The sequence below is a fragment of the Anas platyrhynchos genome, chromosome 1 (genome assembly GCF_047663525.1).
Source record: "Anas platyrhynchos isolate ZD024472 breed Pekin duck chromosome 1, IASCAAS_PekinDuck_T2T, whole genome shotgun sequence".
In the NCBI taxonomy this organism is placed as follows: Eukaryota; Metazoa; Chordata; class Aves; order Anseriformes; family Anatidae; genus Anas; species Anas platyrhynchos.
In genome coordinates, this window is record NC_092587.1 from 203,972,158 (window position 1) to 203,996,428 (window position 24,271).

Here is a 24,271-nt window from a genome sequence, read left to right on the forward strand (position 1 = left end):
GACTGCCATGGCACCATGGTGACTGCCATGGTGACAAGATACCATGCTGACTGACACGATGCCATGGTGCCATGGTGCTTGCCATGCTTCCATGTTACTGTAATATTAGGTTGCAACAGTGCCACGGTGCCTCACTGTGTGCCATGGCGCCTCCCTCCGCCCATCGTCCCCACACAGCCTCTGAGGGGCGGCCCCGCTCCCCTCAGCGAAGGCGGGAACGGCTCCAAGATGGCGGCGGCGCCGCTCCCTCCCGCCCCACAGGGGGGCGCCCGGCGGGGCCGCGTTTTCCGCTTCCGAGGGCGGCTGAGGGAGGAGGAGGAGGCGGCGGCGCCATGGGGCTCCTCAAGCGGCTCCCGCCGCCCGCTCAGGGTGTCCGGCACCGGCAGCCCGACACCGAGGCGCTGCTGGCGGGGCGCTCCCTGGGAGCCGGCACCTTGTACATCGCCGAGAGGTGCGCGGGGAGCCCGGGAGGGGATTTGGGGGGGTTTGCGCGGGGCAGGTGGTGTTTAACCGCTGCCGTGTGGGGCGCGAGTCCTGTGAGGGAGCTGGGAGGGTTTGGGGTGGGGAAGAGGAGGCTCAGGGCAGAGCTTATTGCTCTCTGCAACTGCCTGAAAGGAAGGGGTGGGGAGCTGGGGGGCGGCCTCTGCTCACAGGGAACCAGGGCCAGGAGCAGAGGGAACGGCCTCGAGTTGTGCCAGGGGAGGCTCAGGTTGGCAATGAGGAGACATTTCTGCTCAGCAAGAGCGCTCAGGCCTTGGGACGGGTTGCCCAGGGAGGTGGGGGAGTCCCCGTCCCTGGGGGTGTTCAAGGAGAGGTTGGACGTGGTGCTTGGGGACAGGGCTTGGGGGTGACACTGGTGGTAGGGGGTGGTTGGACCAGGTGATCTTGGAGGGTTTTCCCAACCCTACTGATTCCATGTTCTCTAACTCTTTATAATTATTTTAAAACTCTTTCTGAGCCATACACTTCAAGAAGCCAGCTGTTGTTAATGAATTTTTGAGTTTCCTTTACTTAGTGAAAAGTACCTTAAACATAGGCTATTTCTGCAGTGACAAAGTTGTCATAAAACCAAGTTTTGACCCAAAATTTGCACCGAGCAGTGAGCATCCTGCTGACTCAACTCCGAACCACCCCTACTGGAAGGGCTGTGAGGCCAGCAGCACTTGGTGCTGTTGCATTCATCCCTCCAGGAGAGGAATCTCCCCGGAATTCCAGTTGCTGCTGTGCTCAGCTGCTCGGCCACAGACAGAAGGACTTCTGTTCACACCGCCACTGCCCTCAGTACTTACAACACCGAGTTTTCTCCGAACTGGATCTCAAAACATCGTGTGAGGCGCCTGCGAGTCCCCCAGCCAGCTCCCACATGTCTGGGGCACGGCGTGAAGCTTTCACCAGCATCCTAAAACGCCAGCGCTTGTAGGGGCAGAACCAGAGCCCGGAGCACAAAGAGCCTTTGGGTGCATGTGCTGCCTTGTCAGAGTGTGGAAAGCTGCCCCATCGAGGGGTGGGGGGGGAAATCCTTGCCCCCACTTCACCAGCTCTTGCTTTTCACCTGGTTTCCTGACACCAGGAGGTTTCTGTGACATTCTCGTTGGTTTTGTCCTCTCGCTTTCTGTTGCTCCGTACTTCTGTTCGCTCTCACGCTACCCTAAAATACCCTGAGGTGGAAGAAGCTCATAGGGACCATCGAGTCAGCTCCCGGCTCCACAAAAAGGACGTCCTCTACCCCAAAAAAACCCACAGCATTTGAGAGCTCAAGCAGCACATTATGCTGTGGGATCTCCCAATTACTTTTTGGTGTCACTTTCCATCTCTGCAGGCGTGACTCAGGTACCTTTGATTCCTCTATCATTCTAACTCCTCTTTTTCTTTTTCCCCCCCTTTTTTAGCCGCTTGTCTTGGGTGGAAAACTCCGGCGTTGGCTTCTCCTTGGACTACCCCAACATCAGCTTGCACGCCGTGTCCAGGGACCTGAGCGCCTTCCCCTGGGAGCACCTGTACGTCATGGTCAACGCCAACTTTGAAGGTACGCGCCCCACACAGGGCTCCTGCCCGCTCTGAGCAGCGCCGTCCTGTCCTCCAGATGGGAGCCATCTGTGTTTTCAACCGATTTAATTGATTTTTGGTTTGTTCAAGTGTTATTGTCCATTTTCCTTTTGGTTTGGGGTAACTGTTTTAAAGTTTTCCCGTTGTGTGCAGTCAGTTTGGGTTCCGCTGCACCTCGGCACGTGGCTAGGAGCAGGTAGAGCCACTGCAGCCTGGTTCTCTGCTCTCTCACGCTTATTTTAAACAATTTTCTTTGGCTGCTGTCTCCCCGTGATTCCAGTGCTTACACATCGTTTTTGCCTTACTGAATTTCTGCCACTGTTGCTTCCCTCTCCGGGTTTCATGAATTCCTGCTGCTTCCCATCATCCTGGAAGCTTTCATCCTGGTTTGCCCTTAAAAAACAAAAAGATCATAGCTTGTGTTACTGAGCTTGATGGATCTTTGCACCTTTCCAAAAAAAGAACTTTTTGGCCAGTCGTGCTCTTTACCTGCAGAAAACAAGCTTTCAATTTCTTTGTTTACTTGAGGGTTTTCTATTTTTTTTTTTATATATCAATTTTTATTTTTATTTTTCTGGTGGGCCCTTTAATGTCTTTATTAAGTGTGTCACAAACTCTTCCACATCAGCTGGAGAGTAACAAGCATTCAGTCTTCAGCAGGCTTCCTTTCCTCTTCATCCCCCTGGCTGTTGTAATTAAAGGTTAGAAGCTGGCCTTTAATTTTTCTTTAAATAATCTACATGCTGCAATCTCAGGAGCCCGAGACGATTTTACACTATTAATTCTCCTCGTTATTTCCTTCTGTTGTGCTGCTAATATTCTCTGACAGTCTGTCGTTACAAAGATTACAGCTAATATTCTTCTTCCTCACTTTCAATTGTATTTCCTCTGAACTGTGCCTAGTGTGAAGAAAGATCTTCACACTAGATCACTTCCAAATTTTAATTCATTTTGATAAGCGTTTGAGAATCTGAAACTCCTCCTGTGATAGCTCTCATCTATAAATCCTTAGTAGATTGATTTATTTTTTTCATTATTATCACTTTTTCTTATTTTTTAACTCCGTGAATTCTGTTTCCAGCTAGGAGAAACCCAAACGTTCAGTTTCCAAATCTCTCCCTGTCCTGTAATTTTTAGCTGCTGAGTTAAATCCAAACCTCTCCACTTTGTCAGCTGCAGGAGTCTCGATTTTCCAGCCGGGCAGGGTACATTTTGTTCTTCCCCTAAAAGTTTTTGCTGTACCCTGTGTTTATGTGCCTTGTCCTCGAGCTGTTTGTAGAAAAAGGCAGTTGGGGGTTGGCTTCCCTGAAAACAAAGCGCTGGATGGAGCAGCAGCGAGCTGAGCCTGGGGATGTCAGTTGGATGAGGACTGGGGAGCTTCCCCGGGTGCTTTATTTTTGGGGTACAGGCTGGCAGCTTCTTGGCCTCTCACTGTGCTCGGCATTGCCAATTCTGTGTGTGAGAAAAGCCCCTCTTTGTGGAACAGCCTCACTGTATTCTCCTTTTTCTGGGGAAAACAAGTTTGAAGCTGTCATTCAGTGACCCCAGCTACAAAGGCATGAACTGCAGCCATCCTCTGCGTGGATTTTGTGTTTGCAGAAACCAGAACACGACCTTGTGCTTAATTATTCAACTACCTGGGGCACAGAGGTCAGGAAGTGAGGTTTTACTCACAGTTGTCCTTGGCTCTGAGGATCCTTTCTAGTCACCACCTTGCTGGCTTGCTAAGAACAGGAGAAATTGGGTGCTTCTGGAAACGTCAGACCCTGGGAGGGGCCAAACTGGAAGCTTTAAGGATTATTAAGGATCCATAAAATTCATCTGTGACTTAAAATATATATATATCAAATCTATATCTTAAAGGTAAAGATATCTTGAGGCAGATATATAAAGATTTGGTTAGATACAGCTACACAGGTAAGTGAAAATGATTGTGAATTGTGGTTTTGCTTTAGCAGTGATCAGATGTGAGTTCAGGTACTTCAGGAAAGCTCAGGAGAGGGAAATGTAGAATCCTGGAATCCTAAATCAAGCCTGTGTGCACACTGCGAGTGTTGTCCAGGTGCTGTGAGAGGACTGTGGGTGGCTGCAGTGTGGGTGGGAGGGTGTTTTTTGTGCCTTTTGTGGATTTGTGTCCAGATTTCTGGTTTTATTCATTATAAAGAATAAACACGACTCTTCTGGACAAAATAAGCACGTTTCTCTAACATCTGACTTTCTCTAAAGAAGAGGAGACGAAAGAGGCTCCCATGGCCGAAGGGGAGGAGGAAGACAGCGACGATGATGTTGAGCCAATAGCGGAATTCAGATTCGTACCGAGCGACAAATCGGCCCGTAAGTGAAGAGGGAAATCCTGCCTTAACTTTGAGGTCTGGTTGCTGGGCTGAAGTTTTAATGCTGGCTGTTCTTACAAGCTCTCTGCAAATGTGAATGTATTTGTTTTGTGCAGAGCTTGCCGCTGTATCCAAGCTTTAAGAACCTGAGGGTTCCTTGCAGGATCTAGTACACAAGAAGCTGTACCAGATAAAGCACTTGGCTGGATCCAGGAAATCTGATTTCCTCCTAGCCTGGCTGCTTGTTGGATGATGTTATTAAGTACAAACTCAGTGGGTTTTGGTAAAAGAATATTCTCAGTCCCTCTGATCCCTCAGTCCAGGACTTTTTGCTTCTTGTGAGGTCTTGGTGGAGAAATTAAGGAGTTTTTTATCACGGCAGCCAACTGGAGGGAAACGGGCAGCATCTTTCGTTCAGCCACGTGCCCACAAGGCGGTTGTGTTCTCTTTCCCCAGTGGAAGCCATGTTCTCAGCCATGTGTGAATGCCAGGCTCTGCACCCCGACCCAGAAGACGAGGATTCAGACAACGATTACGAAGGGGAGGAGTACGACGTTGAGGCACGCGGTTCGTAAGAGCTGTTTCTTTTGGGGAAAAAACAAAAAACAAAAACCAACTTATCTCACCTAAATGTTCTTTTTGCCACGGGCCTGTCTTGCAGAGCTGGAGCAGGGCGACATCCCGACCTTCTACACGTACGAGGAAGGGCTGTCGCATTTAACCGCAGAAGGCCAGGCCACCCTGGAGAGGCTGGAGGGCATGCTGGCGCAGTCTGTCAGCAGCCAGTACAACATGGCTGGGGTGAGGACGGAGGACTCGATACGGGAGTTTGAGGGTAAGACGCTCTTTGCTCTTCCTAAACAACTGCTGAGTGCGGTGGCTCTGCAGCTTGGCTCGTCCCTAAACACCAGGGCTGAGCACGCTGCGGGCTAATAGTTCTGTTTGGGGTTCAGTGTGAATTTAGGATCTTGGAAATGTAGTGCAACAGATTGAAAACAAAACAAAAAAAAAAACCCACAACATCCTACCTGCTCTTCTAAGTCAGCTTTTTGAAGGATGCTATCTCTGAATGCTGCTAATTGTTTAAGTGTATTTCTTTTTGATGGAAAGATTTCTATGTTCTCCCTTTTTTTTTTCATGCTGCTTTCACCTGAGTAATGCATTTTTTAATTTATTTTATATAAATCTCAGTGCTTTAGAATGCCTTGATTGCTGTTTGAAAATGATGTAGCTGTCATGATTTCTAGCTATCCCCTTGCCTAGAAGAGCTAAAAGCACAATAATCACTTTTTTTTTTTTCTGATTCGCGTGGATCGTTTTTTTAATCTTATTTCCTTTGTCAGTTGTTTGTGGGTTCTTTTTGTTCCACAGCCTTGTGACTCAATTTTATACAAAGATAACTTCAGGTGGCTCACTTGTGTTTGTGCAGCCCTTCATTAGAAAATTGTCTGGTTTCTGAACCCCAACATCTTGAAAATTGGGAAAAAAATTGAACAGCCAGTACGTCAAATGTCTCAGAGTCAAATTTATCAGCTTTATTAGCCACCCTGATCTTATTTGCTCTGGTACAGCTCCTTGGTTTCCTGCCCTTATTAAAGTCCCCAGGGCTGCTCGCTTTCAGAGTTGCTGCTCTTTGACGTTGCAGCACGAGGCAGCTGCTCCTGTCCTCAACTTGCTGATTGCTGAGAGCTGCTGGAGAACAGGATCTGGCTTCTCTCCAGCTGAGCCCAACTAAAGCTGTTAGAAGCAATCACCATTTATTACAGCAAAACTTCATTTAAAAAAAAAATAATGTAGTATTTAAAATCTGGTATTGAAGTCCTTTAATAAGACAGGGTGAGATGTGGGGATGTCTTTAAGGGACTGGCTGATGCAGCTGGAAAAAAAAAAAGGAATTATGAGCACGTCGGTGTTTCTCAGAAGTTCAGCCAAAGCGTTTTGTGCTTTGCTGATCTCTTGTCAGCAGAGGGCACTCGCTCTCTTTTGGATGCTAAGATCCCCTCCAAGCCTGCGGCACTGAGTGGCACTGACTGTTTTTTTTGCAGATGGGATGGAGGTGGACATGGCACCAGTAGTGGCGGGGCAGTTTGAAGATGCAGAAGTTGATCACTGAGGAGGACGCGTGCTGCTGTAAGTTCTCGTGGCTTCTGAGGCCTTCCACCTCTAACGTGCGGATGGGAAATGTCTCTGGTATTGGCACGATGGCAGCAGGGAGAAGGTCGCTGCTGTTATTGGGAGTGTGGGGAGTTTTAATCATCTCTTGTAGGGGTCCACAAGAGCCCCACATCACTGGGAGATGTGCGGCGCCGCCACGGCTGCGCTTCTTCCCTGCTTCTGCGGTGCCCGCCTGGCTCAGAAGTCAGACTGCCAGCTCCTGGGTGACAGCGAGTGCAGAACTGCTCCACTTGACTGCCAGAGAAAAGAAGCTGTGGGGCAGACAGCCAAAAGCTGAGGGGGAAGGAAGGAAAGGGGACAAATAGGAAGAAAGCTGGAAAAAAAAGAGTGAAAATGGGTCAGAAGTAGTCAGAGGGAGGTTATAGTGGTGCTGAGGAAGAGGCTGTGGTCCCTGAGAAAGGTTGTGGTGGAAAGATGGTGTGTGTCTGCTCTCCTCCTCCACTGCTTCTTTTAATTTGTTCCCAAACTACGGCAGCTCTGAAAGTCTCCGAGTACATGCTCGCTGATCCCAGCCATTGGTCCTGCATTAGTGTTTGTTCTGGTTGTTCTCTTGCAAATAAAGTCGAGGTGCTGGTGGCCCTGTACATATTTTAAAACCAAGCTCTAGATGCGGTGACTCTCAGATACTGAATGGAAAGCTTAGCTCTGCTGGCTTTGTCTCCAAGATTTCTGCCCGTGGTTTTATGAAGATAAAAATAAAGCAGCCATTTTTAACAGCCATCTGTTTAAAATTCAGATTCGAGGGCTCGTTGGCCTGGTTTGAACTTAGCAGGATTCAGGGGAGCTGCTGGCTGGTGGCAGCTCTGTAAGGAACCCGAAATGCTGGTGGAAGTGGCGTTGGTTGATCTTCTGGCAAAGCAAATGCCACGCTCTGTCCCTAAAAGCTTTGGTGGGTGGGATTCTTCCTGCACCCTACTCTGTGCAAAGCAGGTGATTGCGCAGGGCACTCTCGTGCTGTTGGTGTAATTTAAGGAATCTCAGAAAACCCACAGCAAGAACTGGAAGGGTGATGTAAGAACAGCTCGTGGAGGTGTTCATCACTCTGCTAACAAGCCTGAGCACAAAGATTGCTTGGTTCTGCACCATCAAAGGTTCTGCGCCATCAAAATACGGGCAAGGAGGGAGCTGGCTGTTATCCTCTCGGAGCAGCTCAGTCCTTTTGGCTTTCCGAACAGCAAAAACAATCGCTGCTCAGAAAGCACTGCGCTCCCTGCCTCTGAAGCGGCGCCCTTGTGGGCTGCTCGTGTCACACGTCACTGCTCGTTACCCAAATGCGATGTGGCAGTTTCCCGCTGAAGCTCCTGGAAGACTCGCTAGTGGTTGGGGTGGGACGTTCCCACTTGGTCTCGTGGTGCGTGGCGTTTTGTCCCTCGCATCACGAGGCTGCAGTGTTCTGGCCCAAGTGGTGCGTGGCGGCGTGACCTGGTGCCCTGGCACAGGGATGCAGCTGACTGTCCGTGCGTGCCGGCCTGAGTTTGGGTCTGTCAGGGACAAAGGTGCTCAATCCTCCTGCAAATTAGTGCGTTTTAATTAAAGTGCTGTCCTCCGGGTGGCTACTGGAAAGATTAATAATCGTTTCTTGTGGTGCTGCTGACGTAAACGTGGTGTCTTGTGTCTTTCAGATTCTTCCTTGTGGCACTTGCAGAGTAAGCTGTAAAACTGAAGGCATCGCAGTGACTGTCGGGAGTTAACCTTTCTTTTAATGATCTGCGCTTAGACATCTCGGTCTATAAATGCTTTTATAGATGTTTAAAAAAAAGGGGTTGACATTTGTGACCACTATGGGGTTATTTAAAAACACACACACACAAAAAAAGTAATAAAACCTCTCCCGTCTAACATAAATGGGGCTTGTCAGGGGTCGTTTCAAAGAAGGAGTTCTAGGACTGCAGAAATACAACTTTACGTAGAACAGAATTTTAGATTGTCCTAGAACTTCCCATATTTTTGTACCTGTTCATTGAGTAATGGAGAGGAATGGAAATGTTACAGAGCTCAGCTGAAAGAAAATAAGGTCAGACAGGGATGAAAGCAAAGCTCGACTTCATGCCCCTCACGTAACTGGTATCAGTTCACTGTTGTCCCTTCCATTTGTCTGGGAGCAAAGTTTGGGTGGTAGAGACGGAATAAAATCTGTAAAGTCCTGAAAATGAGAACTGGGTTGTGTCTTTGTATTAAATGTTAACAGCACTGTTAAATAAACTAAGATTTTTGTATCTCACAGCCACTTGTGTGTTGCAGTTCTCGGTCTTTTACCTCGACAAACTGCTGGGAGCTCTGAGCTGACATCCCTCGAGTTTTGAGCACTATTATAATAGTAGAAGTGAAGCTATTTTCATCAGTTACCCACAGGTGAGACTGAAGGCCAGAATATTTGCAAAGTGCCTCTGTAGGATAGGAGTCCTCTGTGTTGCAGCCCAGATTTAGGAACCCAAATTTAGATCACTAAGGATTGGTCCTGCTGGCCCTTCTCCTGCTGCACTTCTCTGCTTTGTGATGTTTCTGCCGTGGGGCCATGCCAGCAAATTTGAATTATTTTCTTTTATTTGAATTATTTTCACGTGGGGGCAGCAGGAATGCCAGTTACCGTTTGCTGCTATTTTGCTTTGACCTGAAAGGAAAATTGAAGTTCTGTGGCATTAACACTTAGGTTTTTGTTTGTTGCTGAGCCTCCCAAAGCTGAGCTAAGTGGATTAAAGCAATGAAGCCAAACAGCTGCTTGAGCTGCAGAGAAGAAAAGGTGTTGATTATGACCTACCAACATTAATTTTGCTCTTGAATTAAGTCTTTCTGTGGTGCAGGTAAAAAGGCAGCAGCATGTAGGCCTTGCATTTTTCTAATCATGCTGCTTTACTAGCTTCTTGATGGAAACCACAGAAGGAGAGCTCCTAAAATTTCAAATTACTGTTTATGTCTCAAAGAGACTGGTATTTCTTGTTGTTGTTTGTTTTGGTGTAACTCTAAATTGCTGAAGTGTGCTCTTTCTGTTGTTTTTCACACTAAACTGCAGACTACCTGTTAGATATCACAGCAGACAGGCAGCATTAACATGTAGGGTGGCTGCAGCGTTGTGCTCAGCACTCTGCCCTGCATCCAAGCAGCAGGAAGCTCTAGGAGGGAGAATTTCTGTTGATAGCTCCAAATTCAGCTGCTTTACAGCACTTCTAGTCAAAGCGATGGTGTGAGATTAATTTTGGTCAGGTGGAAGCAAATCTGGATGAGCCCCCAGTAAGGTTAAGCGCTGTCCAATGTGGACTTGCTAGTTTTATCTTTAATGAAAGTTTGCATTCGACCTATTTGTAAGTGTTCTGGGAAACCTTTTGTAAACACTAATTACTTTGAATGTAAAAATATTCTTTCAAAAAAAAAGTTAAAATTTTTACTTTCTAACTTTTATGTTCTTTCTCCTTTTTTCTTTGCTTTTATTTTCCCTTAGTTTACAGAATCACAGAATTTCTAGGTTGGAAGAGACCTCAAGATCATCGAGTCCAACCTCTGACCTAACGCTAACAGTCCCCACTAAACCATATCCCTAAGCTCTACATCTAAACGTCTTTTAAAGACTTCCAGGGATGGTGACTCCACCACCTCCCTGGGCAGCCTGTTCCAGTGTCTAACAACCCTTTCGGTAAAGTAGTTCTTCCTAACATCTAACCTAAAACTCCCCTGGCGCAACTTAAGCCCATTCCCCCTCGTCCTGTCACCAGGCACGTGGGAGAATAGGCCAACCCCCACCTCACTACAGCCTCCTTTAAGGTATCTGTAGAGAGCAAAACTTGACTCAATGTAATGTAAAACTGGCACAGGCAGAAATCTCCCAAATTACAGATGTTCAAGCATATTAGATAGAGATTAGAGTGTGACTAGAGAGAAGTCTCAAACTCTTGTTATATACTTCAGTTTCTCTCCAAGGATTGAACGACTACCAAGTGGCTTGTTTTTTTTTTTTAGCAGTGACTTTAAAAAATCCAGTGACTAGAAATTGAGCAACAGCTTATTAATTACCCAGACACATAGCAAATATCACTGTTAAGGTGTACACTACGCCAAAATAAATAACATAGCTAAAGAAATCAGAGCTGCCCTCTGTGCTTTACGGACTTTGAATGCAGTCCTTCAAAAATGATGTGGAAGTAGGGTCTCTAACAACATTAGGCTTCCTGTAGGTGTTTCTTTGCTTTCTCTTTTCCCTTTTATCTTGATGCCATCTGAGGTTTGAGACCTTTATCCTCTGCTCCTTACAGGCTCAGAGGAGACGTGCAGATTAATTCATTACGTAAGGTTCATTTCCATAAGAAATGAGGCTAAAAAACTGGGCTTGAGTATACCAGGAAACGCAAGCCCCAGGGGAAAAACACACAAAACCAAACCACACACAATGTATGGCTCACCTTAAAAGGGATAAAAAGCAGTAAAGCAAGGCAGTGACAGGTAGCAGCCTCCTGACAAGTCTCCTTTAGAAGCAGAAGACCACAAGTATGTGGTCATGCCTCAGCTTTGTTCCTTGTTACAGCTCCATGGCTGAGGTATAAATAAATGGCTGAATACCCAAACGGCTGAAGGACCACACTTTATCTGGCACACAGTGTGCTGGGGTGTAGCCCTTGCCTTGAAGCTTCTTTCCTTCAGCAAGCCAACTCGCACCAGGATCAGAGTGCTGCTGAATGATGATAACCCAGCAGTTCTATTTCTCTTTGGGGTATTAGTATTTTTTTTAAATGACTGAACACAGTTTATATATTAAGAATTTTATATGAAAAACATGTCCAAACAGTGATTTAATTTCACAGTATAATCTAAACATATCTTAGAAATTAAAATGACGAAAAAAAGTAGTAGGAAATGAGGAAAATGAGGAAAAAAAGTAGTAGCAAGAAGTAGGAAATGGAAGTAGGAAATGAAACTATTTCCCAAGCTCTTGCAAAAAGCACAGCGACAACAGCAGCCATCACAATTTTAGTGCAAAAAGCTTGTTTGACTCTTTCTGTACCTCTTTGAATAAGATCAGCAGTGGGAACAAAGTTTGAACAAACAAAAAACCAATGAATAGAGACAGGTCTAGTACTGGAATCTTTACATAACTCGTTAACTATCTTGCTTTTCAAATGTAGTAAAGTGAAAAACTGAATTTAATCAAGAAAAATACCTGATAGGAGTTGCATAAAACCACCTATGCATCACCTTCCACATGATATACCCCTATTTACTGTGTCTGTTCTACTCTGTGCAAAAGACTGCAAGTTGGGATAAGGTTGTGTTTTTTTTTCTCCCCTCTATAATCACTTTTACCTGCGCGTCTACTGAATTGTTACAGAACCTCATTAACACTCTTCTCAAACAAGATCAACATTCAATAAACTACAGGGAGAGGATGGGGCAAAGCCTTCCTGAAATAAAGAGGGGTTACTTACCTGCGCTTGGGTATTAGTAAAAACACTCCTGGTCCTACAGGTTTTTACTTTTGGTGTAGGTTACCTCTAGAAAAAAGCTGTGGAGATTCTTCTAGGGAGTAGAAAAGCAAGCAGCCAGCCTCTCTTCCTCTCAGAGGTACGTGTATGGCAAGCAGGAGTATGTTGAGATCAATGTAAGAATGAAATCTTCAGCTTCATTTTCACAGGAGCCGTTTACAGGAAGAATCCAGTAAAATCAAACCCTGAAAGGATCGGGTGTTTATCTAAACTTAGTTTTATATGCCACTGTAATTAAGGTCAGCGAACGGCACTTACGGCTAAAGTGACAAAGTTGCAGTGTTCTAACAGTCCTTCACATTCGTATGGCTTAACAGAAACTGTTGGCAGGTACTCTCAGCATCCTGATACGCTATTACAAAGTAAGTTTTTGAATACAAAGCTTTAAGTGAAATATTCCAAAACATGAAATCTGAAAATACAATTGACAGGTGGTGTGTAAGCTGATTTCAGCATCTTTCTGTAAGATTCATTTCTGCAGGTGGCTGTAATTTAACTTTCTTGAAACTGTTTTTTTGAAGTAGTTCTGCTAAAATTCAGAAGTTGGCGTCTCAGGGTATCCGAGGAAGGATTTCCATACAAAAGCCACAAGTATTGTACCTGAAAAGCCAGAATACAGAAAGAGCATTTATTTAAAGGACACAAGGCCACAATTCTCCAGCATCAGTTGAAAATAAATGTTATGTTAAAGTATTTGTAAAGTTACATCAGCAGGGGTTGCAGCAGCATGGAATTTCCTTTTGAAAGGGCAGAGCCAGCCGGTATTTTCGGGACACACAAACTTTTTCACAAAGAAAGCTTCAGTGGACCATGCAAGTAATCCTTATGAGCTGATAATGAAGTGTTTCTTTGGATACTGAAGGTTTCATTTCTGGGGCATATAAGCCAAAGACAGAGCAGATTTGACCAGCTGAAGCTGATGGGGGCACCTTCTGTTTTGCTATCAGGAAGGACATACAGGTGATGGTGACCAAACCTTAATTCCTCAGTAGGTGGGATAAGGCTGAGTTGGGTAGCAGTGTCTGTTTCAGTTCGTATTAGGCATTAGAAATGGTTTTAGGATAATGGGTTTTTATTTTTTTTTATTTTGTTAAGGTCATTATCATATTAGAGGTTATTCTAAATCAAAACAAATAGCAGTTAGAGATTGTAGGTTCTTCACAAGAAGGGCACTGAAATACAGAAAAAGTGGATTAAGACTTTTTTTCCCCCTCTTCTTGAAAAAACAACATATTCTGTTTCAGAAAGGAAGATGACACTGTTACTCTTGTGTTGCTCTATTTACTGCCTCTTTTCCAAAACTTTACTGTTTTACACACAGATATGGGAGCAAGCTTTGCTTGGGAAAAATGAGGAAAAAAAAGACATTGAGCCTTTTTCGTGCCATTCATCATTATATTTTCTCAGGGAGAGACTTTCTGTCAAAATTCCCAGACTAACTGCACGACAGATTGTTCTTGCATGTGAGAATGTTACTGAGCTCTCACAGCAAGCTTTTGGAAAAATCAGCTTTTCAGAGGATATTTCTCCCTTTGGGGCAGCTTCCCAGGGAATTCTCCTTCCCCATTCCCTAACTAAGCAGAACTGAAAAGCAGTCTGAAGTCCAAAGTCCTCTGCTGTTTGCTCTTCTAAGTCTTCCACTGAACCACTGTAAGGACTACAGCCCAGGAGGCCACATTCACCACCGGTTCTTCCCTGTTTGGGAGCAAGTCTTCGAAGTCCCCAAGATGCTGATCACTTCACTGCAATTGGACTTGCAATTCTTGTTTCTTTACTAAGCTGTAAGTGTATCTTAAGTGTACTTGTCATTTATTACATACTGAACCTGATGGAAACCTGAATATCCTCCCCTCTGAGCAGAAAGGTGACAGTTTCACCTGTAGCCTCCTCCCTTGCTCACCTCCTCCCTTTACATCTGCTGCTAAGTGACTTTTGTGGCATTTGTTTTCTAACCTGATGGTGAAAAAAAAGTTTCTTCTAAGGAACAATAGCAATCTTTCTGGCAACACCCATCCAAAGCAACAGTCATTGAGTCTCCTTTCATAGTGTCAGTAACTTGGCAGGATAAGCTGGCACCTGTCCAGCTAAGAGAGATTTTGTTTTACTGCTCTCACATCCAATATATCGCCACCAACTCTTCCACTCGTAGCTGCCATCTCCCTGGTACTGAAAGAGAAGCATTAGCTCTGTCACGGTCATTACTAATGGTGTGATCGTGCCTGGACAAGTGACATGAATTTCTTTGGCAGTGGAATAGAAACCGTCTTTGTTCCACCTGTACTCACTGCCTCCCTCTGTGCTCACAAGAATTTGGGACTGCCTAAGCTAAGCCATAAAAACTCGCTGACACCTCTATTCACTTCAGGAATCAGCTGTTTTAATGTTACTGAAGAATCACCTGCACCGAAACTTCAGTGAAAACATTTTGAAAAATGAGTTCTTAACTACAGTTCCAAGATTACATTCACAAATGGCTGTAAGACACTAGAAAACTCGCTTATCCTAATAGGAAACTTCCACATCCTCCTCCTCTTGTGAAAATGACAATTGATCTTCCTCTTGTTCCCAGAATACTTTCTAAAAAAACTGTTAAAGTGATGGTTAAGAACTGGCTTACAGCTAGACCAGGGAATCCATTAACACTGAATGGCCTCAGTCTCCTAGTCCTCGCGGTATCTGCTGTGCCCATAAATGAGATCGTATCATACGTGGCACAGGCAATCTGAAGTTTCATGGTATGCTGGTCCATGCTGCTTCTGCACATGGTAGTTATTACACCACATCACAAAACCCCCTAAATAATAGTCCTACAAGAATTTCCCCAAACAAGAACAAAGTAATTTAACCATCTAAGATGCTGATGCTGGGAAAATGAGACACAAATTAGTGTATCACTATGACTCTGTGGGTTTCTAGGAAGTCTGGAAGTATTTCTACAGCCACATGGATTCTGGAAGCAGTCTTTAAAACTACATTTAAAATATCCCTTCCCTCATCATCTGCTTATATATTAGAGATTCTTTTCACGAGAATTTTCTTATCATCACAGCAGGCCATTTTCTTCATAATTTAGTCCACTTTTGGAAGAATTTCTATTATTTTCAGAAAAATGTCATTTCATGTTAGATTAAATTTCTCCTGTTGAACATTTCATGTTAGATTTCCGATTCAGTTTTCAAATAGTCTCAGCTCCCCTATTCTTCCACCTCAGGCACCTTAAAATTCTCGGTTTATAATAAAACAAGGTCTACGTATTCATGAAGTTCCCTTGCTTTATGAGATATTCATGTTACCAATAGCCTACTCTGCCCTGCAGGTGATGCACAGGCCTGACATCTGTAATGAAATGTTTGGCTACAGTAGTGCCACTGTGCAAAAAAATGATCTGCCTCCAGCGTTCACATCTTCACAACTACTTGGTCGGAAGTTCCTTCCCCTGGTAAAATATGAACAGCGTTTGATATATTCTGTATGTATTGCCTTTATGTTGACCAATGATAAACTGTTGTTTATCTTCATAATTTTTCATCTTCATAGAAATGTAACATTATTCCCCGACCACATCCTAAATTCCTTGACTCATGGTTCTGTTTGAATTACCATCTGTTGATTTTCTTACTCAAGCTGAGATCACCTGAAGGCTTTCTGCAAAGCAGCTCTGGAGGATGTGTCTCGCTAATTAAGTAGAACACGGTGTTTCAGAATTTCTCCTGTTTCTTTAGATCACTTGTGAAAATAGTAAAGGTCAAGTACTGAGAAGCCAGACAATCTCAAGATGGATATCAGACTGAAATAAGGTAAAGTAACAGAAAGCTAAACTTAAATTCTGAGGAATATCTTATGTTTGATTAGGAACTGGGTGGTGCCAATAAGCTTTACCTAAGACATCTCATTAGCTATTAACTGGAACAGCACACAGGCTTTTTCAAGCTTACTTTATTTTGTCATCCCATTTGGATGTGTAATTTAATAAAACTTACAATCTTTAACCAAAAAAAATTAACAAAATCAGAATTTTCATTTTATCTGAAATTCACTCTCCATTTTTGACTGACTGAAAGTCACTTCAAATAGAAAATGCACAAAGAAGGGAAAAAAAAGTAATTTGCTATAACTGAAGAGCTGCTTCCTGTGCATGTTTCACGTACTCACCTTGTTTCCAATACCACCGTCGTGCCTTCTAATAGGATTAAGTAATGAAAAGAACTCAGGATTAGCTGACTGCTTCTTTATATATAACAGAAGGCTAAAGATTTGGTGGGAGTAACTGTAAACAATCAATGGCATGAAGTGTTTTCATCTGCACCAGATGAACCAGAATTTAAATGAGAAAAATTCCAGTTACTCACACGTGTGTTCCTTATTCCTGAACTAAGAATAGATTGTTTCCAACAGTGACTGGGAGAAAAACATAGAATGGGAGCTGCAAAGTTTGGACACTATGGTGATGAAAAAGATGTGATATTACAGTAGTAATAATTGAGCATATTGTTCTAATACCTGATTATTATTTTTTAAATAAAAATATATTTTTTTTATTTAATCATCCCTGTATCCTTGTATATTGTCACAAAACAATATTGAAACAGCATGCTAAACAACTTGTTTCTCTTTGAAATTTATCAGGCTAATGTTTACTTTCAGGTAGCCTCTTCTCCTTTTTAGCACTCTGCTGTAATCTACAAATTGGCCCTTGGTCAGTGTAAGGACATGCAGCACATCTCAAGCTGGGTTTTAATACTCAGGCATAAAATCTGAAACAGCAGGCAGCTCCAAAAGGATCGTGTTCCAGAGTAAACAACTGTTGGTCCATAACTAACTAGTTAACCCTACCTATTGTGCTGTCCTGTCCCTTGCTACATTATGCCACTCAAAGCATCCCAGAAGTACTTAGACTTTGACCATGACTTGTAAACTAAAGTTATATGCTTACATGGTTGTTTCTTCAACCTGTTCAAAACGGTATATATAATTTTAAGCATAAAACTGGTGTTTAAATCTCAGTATTAAATGCTCGATTCACAAAACAGACTGTTACGGGTGCTCTACATAAAGCATTAACTAAGTTTAAAATACACAGCCTGCATTTGCAGAAGGAAGCCCTGACTCTGAATGACTTCTATGCTTATGTTACAATTCAGTGTCTTCTCGATTTTATTTAAACCAGAAGACAAGTAGACTATCAAATAAAGAATATCTGCTTCTTGATTTTTGAACCATGTGCAAGGTAACGTTTTCTTAAATACATAAAATATTAAGAACTTACCTAAGGATGGTGCTATCCAATAGACTAGTGAATAAATCAAAAAATTGTCATAGAAACATTTTGGATGTAATGAAAAAGCCAATGCTGGGTTAAATATTGCTCCTGTGAGATTTCCACCTGAAACAAAATATAAACAGTATGAAATTAAACCATCTTGCTTAATACCTACTTCAAATGCAATACTGAAACACACCTACACACCACTGCAAGAAACACATACCCTGCAATAAAATACATTAGCAGAAACCACTTGAACAGATGAACAGTTCTGCGCAGCTTTTTTTCTTTTTTAAACAGATGACACACGATTAACTTATTAACAGTTTCCTAAAATGTATTTTAAAATACCCAAAGTATAGGCTACAGCTTCCTTTATCTCTTCATCACAAATATTGTGTGAAGATATGGGTTTGGTTCATGCTAAATGTTTCTGTTGACATAACTATAATCTGTCTTGCATCACAGTTTTAGGGCAGAAATTACACAAATGTCAGCAAACAAATACTGAACTTTTATTAAATCCTCTTGTCTCGTGTAACATATATGCAAGATAATCAAGAAAACTGTCAAGTGCTGTTCTTGCTAAGCTGACTTGTATATTTTTGAACAGAACACTGTTATCACATTGATTTATTGAACTCTAGGGTTATCTCAGGGCAATAACAAGGGAAAAGCCTTCACATTCATTCTATGTTATTTGAAGAAACTAAAAGCAAACCCCTCTCATTCTCTTACAAGAAGTTTAAAGAATCTGAACATCTTTCCTTTCCTCTGGCTTTAGATGTAAATGAACTTGCCTCAACATTTTCTAAATGATATCCAAACATATTACATTGTGGGGACTAAGTTACAATTACCCTGAGACGAGCTGGGAGGTGTTTTTAATTCTGATATGATTTGGTCTCCTCATTGCAACCCTGCTGAAAAAGCACTGCTCGTTAAAAAGCTCTCTATTTGGTATTATTATTTACTAGCTGCCCCATATTTGTTCTATCTATTAATTTATTCCTGTATCGTAGTGTGTAATTGTATCTATTTAGTTTCTTAGAACATATTTGTGATTTTCCTAGGCCAAATAAGCTGGCATGAGCTTTGACCTTGCCCTTTGTACACACACCATGCTGCTGTAATCCTCGTTTGTCGTGAATGCAATCATTTACCAGAAGTTTTAGTAAGGTCTTTCTCCTTCTCTTCTGTATTTCTCTCTATATATACTCCTCCTCCTTTCTTTTACCACTATTGCAGCTTGGAAAGGTTTTGATCTTTGCTGACCGATTCAGTTTACTCTGATTTGACAACAGCAACTCCTACTTACTGTGAAGTCTTACTTTGACACACGGACAAGTCCCACCGTGGTCTGGAAGGCCATCTAACATAATTTATTTCACTTTAGTCTGTTTACAGACTCACAGCTCCTGTTTTTGTATCCACAAACACACATTTAAGAGCAGAATTTCACTCTCAAGAGGCAGCTGCTGTTTTTGAATAGATATTAAACATAAGATCTAGTTTTAACTGCTACTTCTTCAGTACTAGGAACTGCTGGAATATAAACCACAGGACAGGGGCACTTTTATTACCATGTTTAAAAGTATTTGTTAGATTAAAATGTCCTTTGGTAGCACACTACATTCAAAACATTAAAGAATGGTAAAGCGTGATAGGAAACACAAAGCTGCACCTCAGAGTCTGTGTACTAGAAAGGATAAATCATTTGATGGCAAAAAGTAGTGTAGGATCTTTGATACTGCACGCATGAAAACCTAAAAATGTGAGGTAGTGAGTGCTCTGCACAACGACTGAGAAAGTAATTTTAACTTCTAAGATTACTAAAAGCAAGAAAACAAAATTAGGGAGAAATGTAGAATTAAAAATACGCTCATCCTTTTTTTCCTCAGTATGTTAGGCTCAAAAATATCTTACCAGTTTTATTCAACTCACTGTAATATTGCCTGTAAATAAAAAGCTCTCAAAAGGTGGATTTTTTTCTTCCCCTAATAAATAATTTCCCAAAGGAAATATCTGAATGTTCTTCACCACCATATGTATGGTCTGCATCCTCAGCTTCTGAATCATTCCTTTAATATTTATAGGCACAACCTTCTCTTTCTCATTTTTTTTGTAGAAGAAACAAAATGAATGCAGTATCGGAGGTTTTGTTTCTTTTTCTTTCGTACAATATCTGCTATTATAAAAATTAGGCCACTGTAAGATAGAACGTAAAAAAAATCTGAATGTTTTTACCTGAAAAAGTAAAAGAAATGCTAAAGGAACAGCCTGTAATTTTGAAAACACTTACGACATAACTTGATGTTATTTGTTGGAGTAAGCTGCATGCTTTACCTAAGTAACTTTCTTGGGCACACAGAGTGACCTAACAACACTTACTTTTTTTCCATCAATCTAACTCAGTCAACTGTAAAAAAAGACCATTTTAATGGTTTTTAGCCCTGCACATGTATCAACAAATGTAGATGGGTATAAGCCACAGAGATATGGCTAAACTTTAACATTCTATCCAAACCAAATTTAATTAGTATGAGATACTCCTTAGCGTCCCTTTTTAGGGATCATTTAGGATCATTCCTCTTTGGGATATAGCTTTTAAACATGCAGTAGAAGATAACTGATGTGCTGAAATGTGATATACTGAGTTTGAGATGTATTTTCCAACATGTCTGATTCATTGACAACTGTAATAAATGCAGATCCTGGAGGCACAATCAGCATGCAAAGAAACCACTAGCACGGATTTTATTTTCTAACTGAATGCACCTGTCAGAATTTCTAGCCAAAACACTGGATCTTTCAAATTAAAGATTGAAATTGCATTATTCACACAATATTATAACTGATACTTCTGTTGGGTAAAGTAGGGGTGTTTCCCTAAATCTGGTGCACACCCTTTGGTGCTGGGTGAGCAAGAAGGATCCATCCCTTTTACAGAAGTGCTCAAATTCTTCACAAAGAGTTAATGAAGAGGCGCAGATGATTTCCTGAGAATGATTAGCCCAGCTACATTAGGATCTGCCTGTCTTCAAACCCTGTGCACCAGCACTTGGCCACTACCTTAATGACCAGTTTGGAAGGTGTTCAGTTTTCCTTCCGTGTGGTCAAAGCACTCTTCTCAGCACAGAAAAGCAACGCTTCTCTCAGCACTCTGGGGTGAATGTTTCATTCCATGATGGTAAGGATCTGTTCCAAGCCTCTCACCCCATCACAGAAAGGTGTTCACAGCAGCAGCCTGCTCCCACACTTGTTGGGATACCTCAGGGGCAGGAATCTTGGCTCTTACGCCCTCTGCTACTTAAAGATGCTTCAACCCTCCCTTAGGAGCGCACAGTAATTAGCAGGCTTGTTGCTGCTGCAGGGGCAGGATGGCATTCTCACCTTTTCTTTGTGATCCAAGCATACACCAAGGAGTGCAAACCCTAGGAAGTGTGGAGCAGGGTGAACAAGAAAGAATTAGTACATTTTCCACTAGGGAGAGGATAAAACTAGGTTCCAGATCTGCTCCCTGGAATGTTTTTTTTTTTTTTTTTAAATAGCCTTGATTTTTGATTCAGGTATAGTGGAAAGAAAAACATCCAGGTTGCACAAGGCGTTCTGCACACGATACAGCACAAACTGCCTGGGAAACAGGCCTGGGCACTGCAGGTTTGATATTTCCTAGAAATACACGCAGACTGACTGCCCTGGATAGTTACAACAAGTCCAAGTTTATGACAAGAAGCCAACTTGGTAGGCAGCTTTCTCCTGCTAGAAAGAGATGGCTCGGCCAGGAGCACTAGGCACGAATTCCCTGCATGAACTAGCTGAGGGAAAAGCAGCGTGACACGTATTATTTTACAGGAATATGTGCTAAGCAGCAAAGGAATGTTAAGAAATCAGTAATCCAGGTTTCCTGGCTTGTAGGAGAGGTGCTATAATCTTTGGCTACACTTCTACCAACCCGTTCAGAAATAACACCTGGTGTGCCAAAACGCAGTGACACCTCGCTTCTGCCTTCAAAGATTAATTTGAGAAAGTGGTTCAAATCACTAATTATCAAAATTATCCACGGAGTAAAATCTTTCCGCTATTATGATTTCAGCTAAATGTAATGAGCGAGGCTTTTTCCGTTAATGCATCTGAAAATTTGGCTCTATTTTCATCCTGCTGTGTTAGGGAGCATAATTCACCTCAGCCTTTTGGACAAGAGCTCAGTACCACTGCAGATACCTGCAGCTACGGCAGCAATCTCCTCTCAGAAATCATTCCCTGCATGACTTCCTCTGAAGCTGCAGCTTGAGCTGGGGCAAGCAGCTCCGTGACCACCTCTCCCTCAGCTCCCTGCACCCCAAAGTACAGAGGCTCCTTCCCAGGACAAGCTGCTCCCTGCCAAGCAGCCCTCAAGTGACAAAGCTGTCACCTCGCTGGGGAGCACAAGGAGCACGAGGAGCCAGCACAAACATTCACACTGCCTCTCTGCAGCTCTTCCTTCCCAGCCACCCAGGGAGGGTGTGCAGGTGGCTGTCCCAGCTCTGGGAGGCCAGAGGTGACCCAGAGGCAAAAGCAAGGACAGGGCAGAATACAGAGACACGAGATCTGGAGGTGCCCTGATATAAAAAGCACCTTTTTTTTCTTTTAAACATGTGGTTTCATGAGTACTTCGAATCATGCGACACTATTTGCTCATCCTGCATGCATTCCATAAATATCCCTTCCTGCTTCTGACGTCCAGATTTAACAGTTAACCAGAATAAACTGCACTGATATGCATTATGCATTTAAATGCAGAACATCCATCCCACAGGTCTGCACAATCAGGGATTTTCTCCTGATGCAGGCAGCCGTGCTGTCTCACAACGCCTCTCGGAAATCACTTTGTGGCACACACTGCATGAAATCTCGCACTCGGTATCAAATTGCATTATGAAACAATCCTTCACTGAGCTATTTTCAAAGTGATCCGGTGTCTCTTAACCACATTCACTTGTAGATTTAACGTTGCTTTGAATGCACAGCTCACTTCGTTCTGAACGCCACACCTGCAGGAGAATCTAACCAGGCAAACTTTGTATGAACTCCAAATGAACTCAGCGTTTGTAGGATCAAATACTTTTCTACGAGGCTTTTTAAATAAAAATAATTTTGCTTCTCACAATTTTTAAGTTACAACTCGATTGCAGTAACGGATTAAAAAGGACTGACCTGCATACACGAGCATGGTGATGAGAAGAGCGATCAAATGGACTCGGTAGCTGGGCTTAACAGCTTCCACTTGCAGGATGGTCAGCTGGAAAACGACCGAGAAGAGCAGTTCTATGCAGAAAGCCTGCACCTCTGTAGTCTGCATGGGGTTGCTGCAGCCCTGCGAGAGCGCTCCAGGATGTGCCTCTGCAATCCCCAGCCTCCAGACGAAGTGCATAAAAACTCTAGCGAGCGTGGCGGCCACGAACTGAGCCCCGATCTTCAGCCCACCCGCCTTGAGCGACGTCCCACCGCCCCAGAGGGGCTGCAAGACGCCGCAGGGATTGCACGTGCTGCCGGTCAGCGTCAAGCCGTGCAGGACGGTGAAACCGTAGGTGAGTGTAAGCGCCGTGTGAGGCTTGGGCTCCACGTTGCCGAGCAGGCAGAGCTCGTTCGTGCACGCACACACCTGGAAGGTGCTGAAAGCCTCCAGGAGGAAGGAGCAGAGGTGTGGATGGGCGTGCAGGCGGCGGCGAACCAGGCTCCTGCACAATCCCACCGCCGCCACGATGCCTGCCATCAGCAGCAGCGATGGCCAGATGCCACCGATGGCCATGGCGAGACGGAGAGGAGACTTTCACAGGGCAGCAGGACTCACAAGGGAAGCGCTGGCTCCACTCCAGCCCCACCAAAACCTACGAGGAGAAAAAAGAAAGAGGGAAAGGGAGGGCAGATGGAAACGCTCAGCCCCTGAAGGAAGAAAAGCTGCTTTTTTTCCAACCTGCCCACAGCCTGCCAGGTGGCAGATTCCCCCTCAGCCTGACAGGGGTGCAGGCTGAGGGGGGTGCTGGCCCTGGAAGCCCTGTCCCCTCGGCCCCTGAGGAGGGCAGGAGCCCCCCTTGGGCCTGCGGGGCCCCCTCAGGCGAGGCGGGACAGGGGGACCATGAGGACGAGCAGGGGCAAACCCCTCTCTACCACCCCCGAGGAAAAAAAAATACCGAGCTCATTACCCCTTCTCAGCCCTTGACCGGTTTAGGGAGAGCGCGAAGAGGCGCAAAACGGTTAAAAAAAATACAAATAAATAAATTAAAAAGATCCCTTCCCACACGGCGCGGCGAGGACCGGCGGCGCCCGCCGCCCTCGCCTCACGGCCGCCGGTGGCGGCACTGCGCATGCGCAGCGAGCCCGGCTGCGCGGGGGGGGGGGGGGGCGGGGGGGGTGAAATGTGAGGGGGGCGCGTGCGAGGCGCGTTCCCGCGCGCGGGCTGCGGGTGAGGGGAGCTGAGGGGGTCCCGGGCTCGGTCGTGGCCCTGGTCCCTTCTTGTCGCTTTTCCCTCATGTATAAGTGTTCCCGGCGAGGCTTGGCCCCCCTCGGTGTTTGGAATAAAGGAAAATAAAAATGGAAATGTGTCTGGTGGTCGCTGGGGAGGGAGGGGAGGGTTGAGTGAGGGGTGTTAAGGGCTGGTGGTGGTCTCTGGTAGGGTGGGGGGTTAATGTGGTTTCACATATCCCTGGGACTTGTGTGTGAGCTGCAGGTGTGTGTGTGGCAGGTGTGTTAAAATAAGAGTCATTAAGGTTGGAAAAGACCTCTAGGATCATGTGGTCCAACCATCCCACCACCACCACCACCAACAACCAAACCCTGTCCCCAGGCACCACGTCCAACCTCTCCTTGAACACTACCAGGGACGGGGACTCCCCCACCTCCCTGGGCAACCCGTCCCAAGGCCTGACCGCTCTTGCTGAGCAGAAATGTCTCCTCATTGCCAACCTGAGCCTCCCCTGGCACAACTCGAGGCCGTTCCCTCTGCT

General features: G+C 44.3%; 2 protein-coding genes across 5 annotated transcripts; one reads left to right on the forward strand and one right to left on the reverse strand.

The window, feature by feature from the left end:
* Positions 1-275: 275 nt before the first annotated feature.
* On the forward strand, positions 276-8,777 carry CLNS1A (chloride nucleotide-sensitive channel 1A). Of its 2 annotated transcripts, none has more exons than XM_027466691.3 (7): positions 276-451; positions 1,890-2,026; positions 4,276-4,380; positions 4,836-4,946; positions 5,041-5,214; positions 6,425-6,509; positions 8,177-8,777. In XM_027466691.3, the coding sequence occupies exons 1-6, from the start codon at positions 333-335 to the stop codon at positions 6,490-6,492; spliced, it is 714 nt and encodes a 237-aa protein (XP_027322492.1). In that variant the 5' UTR covers positions 276-332; the 3' UTR covers positions 6,493-6,509; positions 8,177-8,777. The 2 variants fall into 2 exon arrangements, with proteins under 2 accessions (XP_027322492.1, XP_027322483.1); XM_027466682.3 differs by having other exon boundaries at positions 277-451; positions 4,273-4,380.
* AQP11 (aquaporin 11) lies at positions 5,890-24,271 on the reverse strand. Of its 3 annotated transcripts, none has more exons than XM_072032896.1 (4): positions 24,231-24,271; positions 22,482-23,155; positions 17,289-17,405; positions 5,890-12,622 (listed from the first exon to the last, which is right to left on the reverse strand). In XM_072032896.1, the coding sequence occupies exons 2-4, from the start codon at positions 23,074-23,076 to the stop codon at positions 12,552-12,554; spliced, it is 783 nt and encodes a 260-aa protein (XP_071888997.1). In that variant the 5' UTR covers positions 23,077-23,155; positions 24,231-24,271; the 3' UTR covers positions 5,890-12,551. The 3 variants fall into 3 exon arrangements, with proteins under 3 accessions (XP_071888997.1, XP_021131080.4, XP_071888998.1); XM_021275405.4 differs by lacking the exon at positions 24,231-24,271 and adding an exon at positions 23,471-23,633; XM_072032897.1 differs by lacking the exons at positions 5,890-12,622; positions 17,289-17,405; positions 24,231-24,271 and adding exons at positions 20,167-20,719; positions 23,471-23,635.